Source organism: Salminus brasiliensis, chromosome 2, assembly GCF_030463535.1.
Source record: "Salminus brasiliensis chromosome 2, fSalBra1.hap2, whole genome shotgun sequence".
Taxonomy (NCBI): domain Eukaryota; kingdom Metazoa; phylum Chordata; class Actinopteri; order Characiformes; family Bryconidae; genus Salminus; species Salminus brasiliensis.
Genome location: NC_132879.1, coordinates 26,019,812 through 26,034,426, shown reverse-complemented (window position 1 = coordinate 26,034,426; position 14,615 = coordinate 26,019,812). Strand labels below are relative to the sequence as shown.

Here is a 14,615-nt window from a genome sequence, read left to right as displayed (position 1 = left end):
AAGAAAGAAGGAATAACATGAAGGATCAAAGACCCCCGTGAGCAAGCCAACGGCGACAGTGGCAAGGAAAAACTCCCTCAGAGCTGGAGGAAGAAACCTTGGGAGGAACCAAGATTTACAATGGGGGACCCATCCTCCTCAGGCCAGACTATTTAAACATTAAAGATAAAGATGATCAGGGCCTGGGATTGCCAGGGGCCCTATAAAACGTGGTAACTGAATATTTGGGCAGGATTGTTAAAGTTCCTCTGCAGATGATTGATCTCTCTGTATGAATCAAACCCCTCTGACTAAAAAGTACATCTAGGCCTGTGTCCTTCTCAGAGTAGGAGAGATCTTTACAAAGATCTTACAGATCTGACAGGAACACACCAGAGATTAGCTCCCCAGCTCTGAGACGACTGAATATGGGCCCTTGTGAGGATTTTATACAGCAAGCTCACACTCTGTCAAACGTTCAAGAAAAGGCTAGATAACTGCAGGACATTTCTTTTGGTTTTGTTTTTTGGTCCGAAAGGTTTACTGAAACATACTTTCCTAGACAGCCAGGCACAGTGTTCCCGATCAAACCAAACCAGAATAAGTTATTTTTATTTTTTACTTTACTGAGTCAGATTTTCTGAGAGGAATCAGGAACCATATTTATCTTCATCGAAGAACAGGGCTGACCCAAGGTCTGTACCTATCAGTAAAGCATAAATGAGAGTAATCGTTATATTATCAATCATGCTCTGAGATGTTTAATCAATTCTGGAATGCTGTAATTTTTAAAGGTCTAAATTCTTAACTAAGAAGTTTAAGTATTTATTTGGGAGGAAGAAAAACGGCTATGAAAAAGTATTCAAATCCTTTAGACAAGTGCATGGTGCACCAAAATACTCAGTAGTGCCTCAGAATCTCAATTGGATTAAGATCTGGCCTGGATCACTGTCCAGCTGAAAGTTCCTCCCTCTATGCAAGCTTTGATGGGTATTTCCTTCAGCTTCCTTCCTCTTTTAGCCATCCGCCCATACAGGTAAGGTGACTACAGATGGTCTTGTCAACACAGTGTCTACGTGTAGAGATACAGCTTCCATTACAGCACACTTGAATTGTTGTAGTCATTTCTCATCTTGGAAATGTCTATTACTTTATTTTCCTTAGGATGTTCTTTAGACTTCATTTTCATAGCTGTCCTTCACATTCAGTCTGACCAATTTTACTGAAATTAAGGGGGGGTTGGGGGTTGATGTGTTTTTAAAGATTCACAGGTGGTGACTAATTGTAAGTTGGTTGTGTCCTAACTGTGGCATTGCATATTTTCCTAGCTTAATACTACATCAGTTATAACTAAAATCATTTAGATTTTGATAAAGGGGCAGCACTACCTAATAATCAATCACTTTTACGGAGGTTGAATACTATCTATTTTTTTTTTTACATTTTTATAGATCACATCATTTTGTTCACATCATGATTGTTCATTTTAAAACTGATATGTATTGCTATTTGTCTGGTCAGATTCAGGGGGCTTTCTCAAAAAAAAAAAAAAATCTTATAATACTTTTGAGCAAAACTGCAATGTGCAAGGAATATTAAACAAAAAGTTAAATGTAATTTCAGTGTAAATAGGAGATCACTGTTTAATGTCTAAACATTTAGCTTCATTAACCAGTATTTGAGGACTCATTTGTGGTGTTTCGTACTCATGTTATAAGAAAAATGAGGAGTTGTCAAGTTGAGAGAGGAAGGGATAATATTTTGAGCACTACTATCAACCAGAAGGTAAAAGACTCTTCAAAAGCACAAACAGCTTCATGCACTTCTAGGCAGTCACTAGGCAATTCAGAATAAACACACCATTATCAAAAACAGTAAAGTGTTTTATTTTCCATTCTATACAATGAAACACTATTGGTTGTTTTCCTGGACATTGATTATGCCTAGCCTTGGACGACATTTTCCTTTCAATTGAGAAATCCGAATGCTGTGTAGTCTAGGACTGGGCATAATCCCTCTCCAGGAAACAGACCCTTAGAATTGTAATCAAACACTTGTCAAATTTTTCAGGCTGAGAAAAAGAGGGTAAAAGGTGGTGGGGAGCAGGCCGGGGATAACAGGAGACGCTGTGTATTCCACATTCAGCGATGACTGAAAAAGCCCTGAGGGTGATTGTATTTAAAAGGCTTCAGGCGATTTGGACCCCTGAAAGTCAAGAGAGACAGCGGTCAGTATGTCTGTGCATGTGCAATTTCTTTTTTAATTGTATAAAGCATTTGTATACATGTTTCTACCTGGCAGTGCGCAAGCACATTTTCTCTCTTGGGAATTCTCTTGGACCTTCTGAGCCATCACACACTTGGCTTTCAGTCTCCAGATACACATCCAGACATACACACAAACGCTGAATCTGGTTGGTCAGTAGCTGCAGACCTGGTCGGGGTCCCTGGAGCTCAGACCTGAACACGTTCACCTCACTCTCCATCGCCTGTGTGAATAAAGACCAATCAGAAACACTGCCTGTTTGGTTCATGGACATGTACTTTAACATGAACACGCTTAATATTTCTATAAACTGTAAAGATTAGACTAAACATGACTACTGATTCTGCAAGACTGAAACCAAAAGCATTAGATTAGGGTTAAATACAGTTTTTACCCGCAGGTTATCATCTGTACGACCACTGCGCTCGCCCTTCCAGAGCAGCGAAAGAGAGAAGAGAGGGGTGACTTCTGGGTAGCGAGGGTTTAACACCACTGCAGCCTGCAGACGAGCTGAGAGAACCATAGAAAGAATGAGAAATCATCAAGGTGCTTGTGTGTACCAGTAACACACCAACTACAGAATATAGATCTCGTGCTCTACTTTTCATTCTGTAACCTACAGTTCCCAAACCCACTCTCTCTAGCAATTAAGATGATCTGAATACTAAAACACTTTTGGCAAACCAGGTCCTGATTAGTTAGCTGGAAGATGGTCTCAGGACGCAGGGAACGTAAACCACTGCTCTAGTCAAATCTTTCCAACTTACCTGTCCCTCTCTCCACTATTGCCATGAAGAACAAGTCCGTCTCCTTTACCAGGCCAGCCTTCACCACATGATGTACAAAGCTAAGTTCCTAAACACAGATAAAGAATTTGCCGTTTCACTGATAGTCAGATAAGCTGTTAATCTTGTAGTTAAACTGTACTGGTTTTAAACATACTAGTTGACCCAAATTATGATAAAAGCCTCATTTACCATATTTGAACTGAACAAAGTTATAGATGTGCCTGACTTTACTGGTTCTTTAGTAGTACAGCAATGTCACATGCATGCAGATTCCTGCATATTTAGATGATATCTGGTCCTCGGTAGGTTAATACTGCCAGCCAGAAGCCAGCCCCTATATTATTAAATCTAGCAACAAATACATTCTTATTACTTGGCATCTGAAGTCCTGACTAATGCAATTCTCTCCTGGTTGTTCCATCAGTGGTCAAAATACCCCAGAGTCTTCCTTTGTGTCCCACCAGGCCCAAGCAACTGATTCAGAATTCAATCTTCCTAAGATCCCTTTACTGGCTTCCTGTAGTTGCCCAGATCAAAGACAACTTTAATCTCTGACTAGCCCCTTCCTGCTGTATGTAGAGATCCTTCGAACTTCAAGGACGGCTTAGCTTCACCTACCATCCTTCAAGACATGATTGCTCCTATGAAATATATGGCATCTCTGCACTGAGGTTTTCTGTATCTAGGCATCAGTTACCGTGCATCCCAGCTGACTACTGTATCTTAGCTCAAGGATATCTTTAGACAATAGCCTATTTGCACTAGCTAGTTACATTTTCTGAGTGGACAATATAAATCCTTCTGAATTTAATCTACCAAATGCCATACAAGTACATGTAAAAAATACAAATGCAAAAAACAAAAACAAACCACCAACAACAACCCTGAACTCATTAAAATCAGATATGTACCGTGAACTCCTGATGGCTCATCATGGTCCAACGGGCCAGGCGAGAGACCACCTTGGCTGGGAACAGATGCTGACACTCACTGGAGACTGGAACTATGCTGTGCTCTAAAACAATGGATACAACCATTAACAAAAACACATACACGGTGTCAAACAAAACTAAAACATGTTTAAGGAGTAAGAAGAGTGTATGCTTTCAGTTCCAGTGCATACATACCTAGCGAGCTGAACTGTTTATGTAGAGCTAGGCGAGACAGTAGTCGTCCTCTCAGCAACTTCATGGTGGCTTCCATGTGACTGGCACTAAGAGAGCTGCATGCCCCTTCAGCCTGCACCACAGTTATAAACACAATTTTATTTGTTACAACATGCTAAACGTCATGTCAGCACCCCACTGGGAAACTGAAGCCATTCTCTAAAACACAGCATAGTAACAGTAGTAAGTAACTTAAGTAACAGTATTGAGTAACCTAGAGTGGAAAAACCAATGATGACCAATTTTAATGAGAAAACAAACTGACATTTTACATAAATATTCAACAGTATATCAGCACATTCTCTCACATAACTTCATAGCTCAGGTGTGGCAACACTCATACCTGTGGAGTGTCACTGGAGAACTGTAACCCTCCAAGACTCTGCACCCAGTTGTATGGATGTCCAAGCTCAGACACATAATCCGCAAAGGTTTGGATACTATAGGTCAAAGGACAAAGTCAGACATTCAGTCACTACCCAATACTTACTAAAGGCAGAATCTGGTGCAGTTTGTTTTATCAACAGGCATAGCTTACCCCACTTTGTCAAACTGGTAGCGGTTGGCAGGGTTGGGGGTTTCTTGACCGTGGTCGGAGGCATACAGGCAGTTTAACAGAGACTCTGAGTTCAGCAGCTCCCTGTAGAATAGAAGCAGCATTGCACTGGAATTATTTGACCAGTAACCTTTTAGATTTGGTTATTTTTAGTAATTATTTATTTTCCTCTCTGGCACCCAAAAAAAAACTTCTTAAACTCACCCAGCACTAACAGCCCCTGAGAGGTCTGCAGAGGTAGACACTTTGGCTTTCACAGTCAGGATGTTGAGGTTCATCAGGTAATAAAAGAACAAATGCAACACGCTGCCATCTACAGCCAAGACAGAAGGAGAAACGTCATGGTCAGGCACAGATTAAGATTAGAATAAAAGGGTGTTAGCACAAAGTAAAACACAACCATATTGTTGTAAATGATACTGCATACACAGGCACACACACCTTTGCACTTGAGGTCGAGGCACAGAGAGAGAGGATGCCGTTTCAGCATTTCTTTCCGTTTGTCATCCAACTGAACACCAACTGTAGCTCGTCGTCGTTTCTGAAGAAAACCAGAGGCTAAGAACATTTACTATATTCATTGGCGTAACAAAAACACATTTAGAGAAGAGAACCAAGTCCAAGACTCTCCAGATAAGAAAAAAAAAAAAGACATAATATAATTCCATGACCACCACGTAAAATCTGACATTTCTTGCCAAAGAATCATAGGATTCCGCTCCCTCCCCATCCTGACTGGCCGTTAGGAAGTTCAGGAATTTTCCAGGTGGGCTAGTCATGTAGGGTTTTTCCCTCCCGGCATTATTTAGCATATACCGAAACACGAATAGAAAAGAGAAGCTCTCGAAAACAAGGTGCCAAAAAGTTAGACACCACAAACTGTTAACGCCACAAAACCACAAAGACCAAAAAAAAAAAAAAAAAGTAGCTTACAGTGTTCTGTTGTTCCTCCTCTGCATCCGAATCGCTCTCATCGTCTGAGGGAGAAACACGCATTCACAAGCTAAATAAAAATCCCATCAGGCAAAACAGAAATGGAAAAGCAGGCACACACAGTTCTTACCTTGTGAATCCTCAGGTGGTCTAGAGAGGGCCTTTGCTTCATCCACATCTCCACTGATAGACACATTTAGATTCTTGTCTGAAATACAAATGCACCCAATCAGTATATTTTGTACCATTAAAACTGCCGTCAGTTGCCATTTTCTCACCAAAAGGTAAAAACGTCGTGTAAAAGGTCGTTTCTGAAAGAGAAGCAGAGTGGCAGGTGTCTTACCACAAGCTTGTCCATAAGCATTGGCTTGCACAAATAACACATAGAGAGGGGGTGGAAGGTGACGTGCAACCTCAGCCTGTTTCTGTACACGCTCAAATGGCATGGACAAATACTCCTGCACAGGCAGAGAGGCCTGAGAGAGAGACAGAAAGATTGTCACTAGACATCACAAAAATCATACTAATGAGAATTCACTACAGGGACCATTTACTATTCTGGAACAATAGTGATAGAGGTTATTCATAATTTTCTACCAAGACAAAAATGGAAACTGGAGCCTGGGTTTATTGCCAGTGTCCCAAAGCAGAGTAGGGTCACATCAAAACAAACTGACTGCATTGTGTGTCTGTGCATTACCTGCATGATGGCCTGTAGGCCTGGCTGAAGGCTGCTGAGATATTCTTTCTTCAGCTCGATTCCCTTCAGGATTTTCTCCTTAGAGCACAAGGAGCTCTTATACTGCTCAGCCAACCTAAATCACAAATCAATGACATCAGCTAAAATACTAATAAAGACCCTTTCATGAGCAAGGGAAAAAAATTATATTTATAAAAGTACCTGTTTATTGGAGTGTGAAAAAACCCCAACACAAATTCATCTGTTAATTTGCTTATCTGGCTTATCTGCATATGGTTCTGAAATTCCTAACTTTGTTTTGTTGTCACAGTCATTCCTCTGTTTGTTCATCTTTTGTTCATCCATCACATAAGCATGTTGTTACAAGATGTACCAAATTTTAAATAAACAAGCTTTGGCTGTTTCTTTTACCAACTATATGGTTTTTCATTTAGCGTGCAAGTATTCTCCTAAAATGTAAGCAGTAACTATACCCTGAATACTTTTGCAAAATGTAATCTAGACTGAATACAGATACTTCAATGTCTGTATTCTGAATACCGTATTCATAATTACTGCATTTCGTTACAGCTCAAGCTTGCATACACACTGTACCCCAGTGTGTAGGCAGGGCCTTGAGAGTTTGTGTATTTGTATGTGTTTATGTGTGTCACCTTTTTCTCTGCTCCAGTTCCCAGTCAAGGCGGGCAAGCGTAAGTTGGTGGGGATCTTCTTTGGTGAGATGGGGGCGAGATATTTCGGATGGCGCGTCCTGAAAAAACTCATCCACACTCACCAACTCGATCTCCTCATGCTGAGACCTAAACACAAAAAAATCTATGTTTTACAAGACGCACAACATGAAGAGCCTGAAACAACACTTGATGCTTAATGCAAAAACAACATACGGATATCGTTTTGAGCTTTGGAGACAAATTTCTCATTAGGGGTTTAAGGATCTGTGCATTCGTTCCAACCTGCCATAGTACGGATGTTACAGTTCAGTGCATGTAACTGTACGGAGAATATGCAGTAACCTATGTGTGAAGACTGATAAAGTCATGTGTAGCCAAATTTTACAAGCATAAGTTCCCCTTTTAGAAACCTTATGCTGTTCTGTGCCAAACGTCAAGCTAATTTGTGTCTGACTATGGCGAGTGCAAATAACACACAGAGGCTAGAAGACCTGCATGCTTCTTTTTAAATTGACTTCTCTATGGGGAGGTTGGTCACCGATGTCACACAAAGTGGCGAGAGTCATATTCCAATTATTCCTCAGACCCACCGGCAGTTCCTGGCGTTTTTCCGCCATCAATGTACTTAGGAATGACTCAGCCAGTTTACATTGCTTTGCATGTAGTTATCGATAAGCAATCTTTAGGGTGTAATAAAAGTCAGAGCAAAAAGGGTGAAGGAAGATCTTACTTGAATTCAAGACATTTCCCAATTTCTTTCTGAAGGTGCATGACTTCATAGAGAAGATTCTGGAGCTGCAGATGTAGAACATCCACTTTCTGCTTTGCCTGAAAAAAACAGGACAAAAGCAGAAGGTAAGTGGGAAACTGCACGCAAGGGCACTGGGAAAATAAGGGAAAATAAAGAGTGTGTGTTCTTTGTGAGTACCTCATGTGTCTGATCCCGTCCTTTCTTCAGTCTCATGTGTGCTAGACGATTCAGCTTTTTCAGGGTAATGAAATGAACACAGCCTTGCCTGAGCCTCTCCTCAACCTCCGAACTCTGGATGCACAAACACAGATATTTAGTCATTTAGCATCAATGTTTCTTTCCACTTGGTTGTTGTTTTTTTTGTTTTTTTTTTAAAAAGGAAAGATTCTCACCCCTTCTTTAGCGCCACTGGCTTTAAGTTCTTGGATTTCAGCCATCAGTTTAGCCAGTTCGTCACAGGTGCTTTTATAATGGATGTAATCCTGTTCATGGTCTCTGCCCTCCAATTCAACCTCCTCATTATACACACGCACATCCTAGTGAAGACAAGCACTTAGAAGAGGTAGAGGTAGCGTATATTCACTCACACCTGCTCTCCAAACCAGAGACAGGCAACATCTGAACTACATTCCTCTTCAGACCTACTCTGTCATGGTGCAGAGAAGCCACCAAGCATTTCATTTTCTACCTTCACCCAAGTGTACGTACAGAGAGTGTGTGCACAGGATACAGGCTATGTAAGATTAGAAATTGAAGCAGAGATTAGAAATTAAAGCAGAGAGACTTTTGCTGAACCTTGTTCTTCACTGACAACAGCTTCTTCTGGCTGACAAGGGGGCCTCCAGCTGGAAACCTTGCCTACCAATACATTTCACATGAGTCTGGCATCACAGCATCTCCAACATTTACTGCTCACTCTGAAAAGGACTCCTATAAACTCGTCTCTGGGATTAAGTAGGCTCACATTCAAGTATTCAAAACACTCTCTGTACACCGGAAGGTCAAACTGCTACATGTGTCAAGGCCAAAAAGGTCCTACTCCAGCAAAGATCATTAGACACTTGAACAGTCTCTCCCAAACTGTGAGTAATTGAGAGGAAGAAGACCCACTGACCTGGTCCCCTTCTCCCCGACCTCGTTTAGTCTCAGGAGTTCCGCCATCACTCCGGATCACTTTTGCCTTGCGCTTTTTCAGAGTGTCAGAGGACATGGCTGGAAGCAGATACAGCACAGAGCAGACTAAGCTTTTGAGCAGCTGGAACAATGGCTGGATAACACGTTCATAGCATGACATTAATCCCATTTTCCTTTAACTAGACTGTAAGCTGTAAGAAGTCCTAGAAGTAAGGGAGTAACAATTTCCTTAAATATTGAACAAAAAGGTTCAGACAGTATATCGAAATTTCACTCCCCGTGAAAAAATCAGGGTTTGATTTTCCTTCCAGGCAAAGAATATCTGGCAACACCAATAAAACCCACCGAGCAACACTTAATGCTCTTATAGGAAGAGCGTTTGCCAAACGCTGTAGATGTCTGATGGTCTCTTTCGAAGGCCCCTTATTTGCGGTGTTCGTTAACTTCACTGAGATATATCTGAGATTATATCAATTTATTGAGATTAATATTTGCTATATATGAGACTGATATAGATATTTAAACATTTGTCCAGCTCAAACTGTGGAAAAACTGCCCACTGTTCATCTGGGATGACTTAATCAAATGAAAGGTAGCTACGTTTCTGCTCTAAAAGTATGATAAGATCATTGATTATCAGTCTACACAGTCAAAGTTCTCTGCCAGCTGCTTATTATATCGATTTATTGAGATTAATATTTGATATATGAGACTGATCTAGATAGACGTGTGGTGCATATACATAACTGTACAAATAAGACAAGTAGAAGACACCATCTAATCAAACATTTACCTTTAGTGGTGTATTGAGGTCGTTGTGTAAATACAATTAAAACTCCTACATTATAGGAATAGTTTTTAAATCTAAACCGTGCATCATTAAACCCCTTTCTTTTAATATGGGACCTTCAAGCTAAGTTATGCTAATGTTAGCTAGCTTGCTATGTTTGGATCTGGGCTCTCTAATGACCGACTTTAATATTGAAAGCAGATCGTATCTGGGCGTTTAAACCATCCATACTGTGGCGTTTCAGTAGATTTGCGAAACATGATTAACAAAGAAATGATAAATTACATATGTAGCTAGCTAGCTACGTTAGCACTAGCTAGGTTTGATGCTTGCTGGATCCACTAAAACCGGCTAATGGTAGCTAACGCCAGCTAGCTAATACAAAGCAAACCCTTTCACACCCCCTATCAGTTTGCATGAGCGGAGATATGCTCACACAGGGTAAAATAAAAGCAAAGGAAAACATTTAGCCTCACCAGTCACACTTCTATCAGCTCTGAGACGTTTCAGACGTTTCAGACTGTATCAAACAATTCCCTCAACAGCGCGGACACCGGGGCGGTTGGTGAATTCAGATACTACGATAAGTCCGCATCTGAAACCAGTTTAAAATAAAAGTCTGTTTCTAACTAGAGAGGAATTAGTGGTGCGCTTCATCTATGTTTTTCAGTCACTAAATCTGTAATGCAACCCTTTAGAAACACAAAATAATAGTAATAGGCTTATAATAAATTTGATGAAGTTATTTAATAAATAAATAAATACGAATACATTTATCACCCAGAAGGATATGTTCATTCTTCAACCCTAAACTTTGCATTAAGTGAACAAAAGGCATGGGGTGAGTTGATTATCACGCGTTTGTTTTTTCTTTTTAGGCTTTTCAACGTGTCAGGAGTTAAGTCTAGTCTAGTAAAGAAGGCTGTAGATGATTAAAACTCCCCCGATGCTTCTGTCGACTCGATGTGGGACCTTTATTTTGAAGTATGAACTAAAGTCCTCCTTTACTCCCACCTGAGGAAGTCAAGTATCTGCTTATACAACATTGTTGTACTTAAAGAGTTAGTCCTGCTTCTTCTTAACGTCTAGCCGACATTTTTCCAGCGCAAACTCTGGAAAAACTGCCCACTGTTCGTCTGGGACGACTTAATCATGAATCAATGAAAGGTAGCTATACGTTCCTGCTCTAAAAGTATGATAAGATCATTGATTATCAGTCTACACAGTCAAAGTTCTCTGCCAGCTGCTTACCTGTCAGTATGCTCACTGGCTAACGTGGACGTGTGAGTCTAATGTGAGGCTAATTCGTGTTGTGTGTGTTTCAGGTGGTGTTTCTGTTGAGGGTGTAAGTACACTATGGCTCAGTGGCAGCCTGTGACAAATTTGAAGACAGCGGTTTTACATCATCCGCCTGTGGTTGTTTTTTCCCTCTGCCTGCTGGTCCTGGCTGGAGCCTTTATTAATATTGGGATATACTCTCAACACCACGACATTAAGAACCCAGACATCAGCTTGGTAATTATACTGTTTATATGTATTTATTAGTATTAGTATCGAGGTTATTTGGAAAAATTGAACCTAAAGCAATGATTCACCATAAAAAGAATACATGAACATATTTCTATTATTACATATGTGGTATCCAAAGCTTCTTTAGCCTCACCAAACATTTTATTGTATTTTATTTCTCAGCTGTTCCTTTAATGCAGCTCCTACCAGGCCCTCTAACAGTTTTCTCATTTAATGTTTGTACAAGAACAAAAATGTCATTTGGATGTGTGCACGTGTGTTTCAGGACTGGAATCAAATCCTTGGCTCGCTTGCAAGTCTGAAGTTCTGCACACATGTGAACAGTACAGAGCTTTTGCGTGGGAAACAGGAGGAGGAATCTCGTCTGCTAGTAGATCATGGAGAGGGATCCATCACAAATGTGTCCCAGGATGCTAGGGAAGTTGTTCATGTAGCCCTGCTTGTGCCTCTAGTGCGCAGTGGAGATGAGCCCAGTCACGCCAGCATTAGTGCTACATTACTGGGGAGTCAGTTAGGCCTATACGGTGTGTATGTGTGCAGTGTGTGTAAAAACAGAATGCCACCCAATTGGAGTGATTCTTCAGAAACTGTCCAGCATTTATTTATTGAACTCTCCTCCTTCCATAGGTGATGCTGGGAAGGAGCTATTTAACATATCACTGTTCTTGCAAACCCAGTTATCAAGCACTGAATCAAACTCTTCCCCTACCAATGCTGAAACAAAGCCAGAATCTTCCACATCCTGCTTGAGGATCGCTGCTCCAGCTCACCTTCTCCCTCCAAAACCGTAAGCAAATATAATATAGACATTTAGAGAATATGGATTTTTTTTTATGATTTATACCTGTATGTTGAGTTCAGAATATATTTTCAGGGAGCCACCAGTATGCCCTGGCAGTGACAACCTGGAGAAGGATATGCCTCCTGTAAGAACTCTTGCTGCAGAATCATATGGGCAAAGTGCCCCTAATGCACCCCCGTGCCTCAGCTTGAAGTTCACACCTGACCCCAAACTGACTGTCCTACTTACTAAGGTAATCAGCATTTAACATAAATATAATGATGAATGTAAAATATATATTGCCCAGCTACTGTAGCATACAGAGGTGTGTGTGTGTGTGTGTAATCAAGCTCTCAGAAAACTATGATGGTGAGTTTTAAAGTTCGGTCCATGTGTTTGTGAAGGAACTTATTTATTGAAGATTCTTTATTCTCAAGCAAGCATTCATAGGGTGTCTTATTTAAACCCAATCATAGCACATCTGGAGCAAATCACCACCTAAAGAAAAGCCTTATTTGCTTTTTTTACATTTCACATCTGCTGATGTGAGAAGAATCTTGTTTGTCTCTTGCTTGTGGCAAGGTGCGTCATACGTTGTGGTAAATTTACTCCGGTTCTGTTTAGTGACGCACTCACTCCACTAGAAGCTATTTTTAAGGCAGATGCATGAAGGGCAGCTTTTGCACCAAGTCACATTTGAATAATGTTAGGTGTAGTTTTATGTGATAGTTAAAGAGATTATGCGAGTGACCTTTTCTAATTAAGGGCAATATTTCATCGCTGTTACAAAACAACAAAAAAAACACACTGACTTCCATTAAAAATGTAACTTACTCCTGCAAAGTTGCTATTTAGAGAGACAATGTTGTTTGCTTGTTATTATAGATGGTAAAGAATCAGTTTCCAACAATATGACTTAAGAAAACCAGCCAGAAGAATCTGCTGGACCGTCTGGCCCATCGGAAAAAAATCTACATATGTTTTGTGTCACCACGTATAGACTAATGTGTGTAATGTTTTTTCCATACGTCACCCTTTACATTAAATGATGCCACTGATGTAACAGCATTTATGTTTTAGCTGCTAAACACATAAAAAAGGAAGGAGTTGTCAGCTCTGTGACATTTCTCTGTGATCCAGACTTGTAGAAGTGTTGAGTTCAATGATCAGCAATCGCACGGAAAAAGGGTGTTTTCACACGGCCATGAAGGGTCATGCTCAAGAACCACTAACCTCTCTGCTTCCACTTTCCTAGGAAGAGAAAGCGCTAGCTAGATATCATCTGATGTTGGTGAGCATTGTGTTGCTGGCTGTCTGCAGCATGATGTGCCTTACTGGAACCCTTACCTGCTCCAGGTCTCGTCGTCACCTTGCCAACGATCTCCACTGCCAAAAGGTGAAACTTTTTCATGGGATATTCTTGGAGGAACTTCACATGCTTCTTTACACTGTGTGTGTGACACTGGGAGTCTTTAATGTGTGAGAATAAACTGCTGGTCATGTAATTACCTTCACTGAAATATGCAATTTTCCATTACAGGTGACTCTGCTGGGGTCCTGAGCAGCACATGAGAGTTCACTTGGAGAGTTAATTAACGAAAACAAGAGACCGCCAGTGTGATTAAAGAGTGTTGTCTTTTTCTTTAAAATGGAAAGATAATTGCATACTGTTTTACTCCAAGAGTAAATGTACTGTACAGGTAAGACTGAGGTATACGCTTTGCATTAAAATAGCTTTCTGAATGACTACATCTGGTCTTGTCAGTTTAGTGTGTATTAATTTGTACATTTATGTATGTATGCATGCATATGTAATATTTGGTACAACCAAAATCAATAGGCTTCAAGTATACCTAATCAATCAACTTACCTTTAGTAGGACTACAGAATTTCAAGCTCTCTGTAACGTTACACGTATTTCTACGTCGTGTCGATTCAGTGACGTGCAACGATATCGTACACACACACACACACACACACACACACACACACACATCTGTCCTGTCGCCTCTACCAGTCTCTACAGTATGATCGTACTGTGTGGCTGCAGTTCACCAAACAGAGGACTAGTTCTTTTTTTCAAGGTCTCCACCAAAGCTGACGTCCCTGGTAATAATAATAATAATAATAATAATAATAATAAACAACACATAAGATCCAGCGATGTCTGCCTCTCCTCACAGTACAGCTAGCTACCAACAGGGCTAACGTCAGGAAACACGTTGATGTGGGAACAGTCGTGTAAGACTCAGCTGCACTGTTGAGCGACTAGCCTACCGTCGTCAGTCGCGTCGCTTCCTTCCACACACCTGCACAACAAGCATTTATAGCGGACACAGTGACAGCAGACTATCGCCATTTTCCAGCTAACGAACAAAATCGGCTCCATACCACACTCCTGTACCAGCCCGCTCGGCTCCATCACGACAACGACCCGTTTACGCAGCGCTCCGAGTGATTGGCAGTCATATAGGCCAATGGAATCCGCAGAAGTGACCGGTCATTGGTCGAGAGCCGGTCGGTGGGCGGGCCTCTGTTATTCGTTCTCACGCGTTTTTTGCGCAGGAC

At 40.9% G+C, this 14,615-nt stretch overlaps 2 protein-coding genes across 3 annotated transcripts; one reads left to right on the top strand and one right to left on the bottom strand.

Moving 5' to 3' along the window:
* Nucleotides 1–1,841: 1,841 nt before the first annotated feature.
* Nucleotides 1,842–14,475, bottom strand: thoc5 (THO complex 5). Of its 2 annotated transcripts, none has more exons than XM_072672021.1 (20): nucleotides 14,439–14,475; nucleotides 8,927–9,024; nucleotides 8,205–8,348; nucleotides 7,990–8,103; nucleotides 7,792–7,889; nucleotides 7,041–7,187; nucleotides 6,388–6,502; nucleotides 6,031–6,163; nucleotides 5,818–5,895; nucleotides 5,688–5,731; nucleotides 5,196–5,295; nucleotides 4,959–5,067; nucleotides 4,737–4,838; nucleotides 4,542–4,638; nucleotides 4,160–4,271; nucleotides 3,944–4,047; nucleotides 3,012–3,099; nucleotides 2,639–2,754; nucleotides 2,274–2,467; nucleotides 1,842–2,184 (listed from the first exon to the last, which is right to left on the bottom strand). In XM_072672021.1, exons 1-20 carry the CDS (start codon nucleotides 14,467–14,469, stop codon nucleotides 2,121–2,123), a joined length of 2,088 nt encoding a protein of 695 aa, XP_072528122.1. In that variant the 5' UTR covers nucleotides 14,470–14,475; the 3' UTR covers nucleotides 1,842–2,120. The 2 variants fall into 2 exon arrangements, with proteins under 2 accessions (XP_072528122.1, XP_072528123.1); XM_072672022.1 differs by lacking the exon at nucleotides 14,439–14,475 and adding an exon at nucleotides 10,213–14,431.
* Nucleotides 10,758–13,796, top strand: LOC140548853 (insulin-like growth factor-binding protein 3 receptor). Its single transcript, XM_072672029.1, has 7 exons — nucleotides 10,758–10,903; nucleotides 11,062–11,251; nucleotides 11,532–11,790; nucleotides 11,894–12,053; nucleotides 12,141–12,300; nucleotides 13,303–13,443; nucleotides 13,588–13,796. The coding sequence occupies exons 2-7, from the start codon at nucleotides 11,093–11,095 to the stop codon at nucleotides 13,606–13,608; spliced, it is 900 nt and encodes a 299-aa protein (XP_072528130.1). The 5' UTR covers nucleotides 10,758–10,903; nucleotides 11,062–11,092; the 3' UTR covers nucleotides 13,609–13,796.
* Nucleotides 14,476–14,615: the final 140 nt, after the last annotated feature.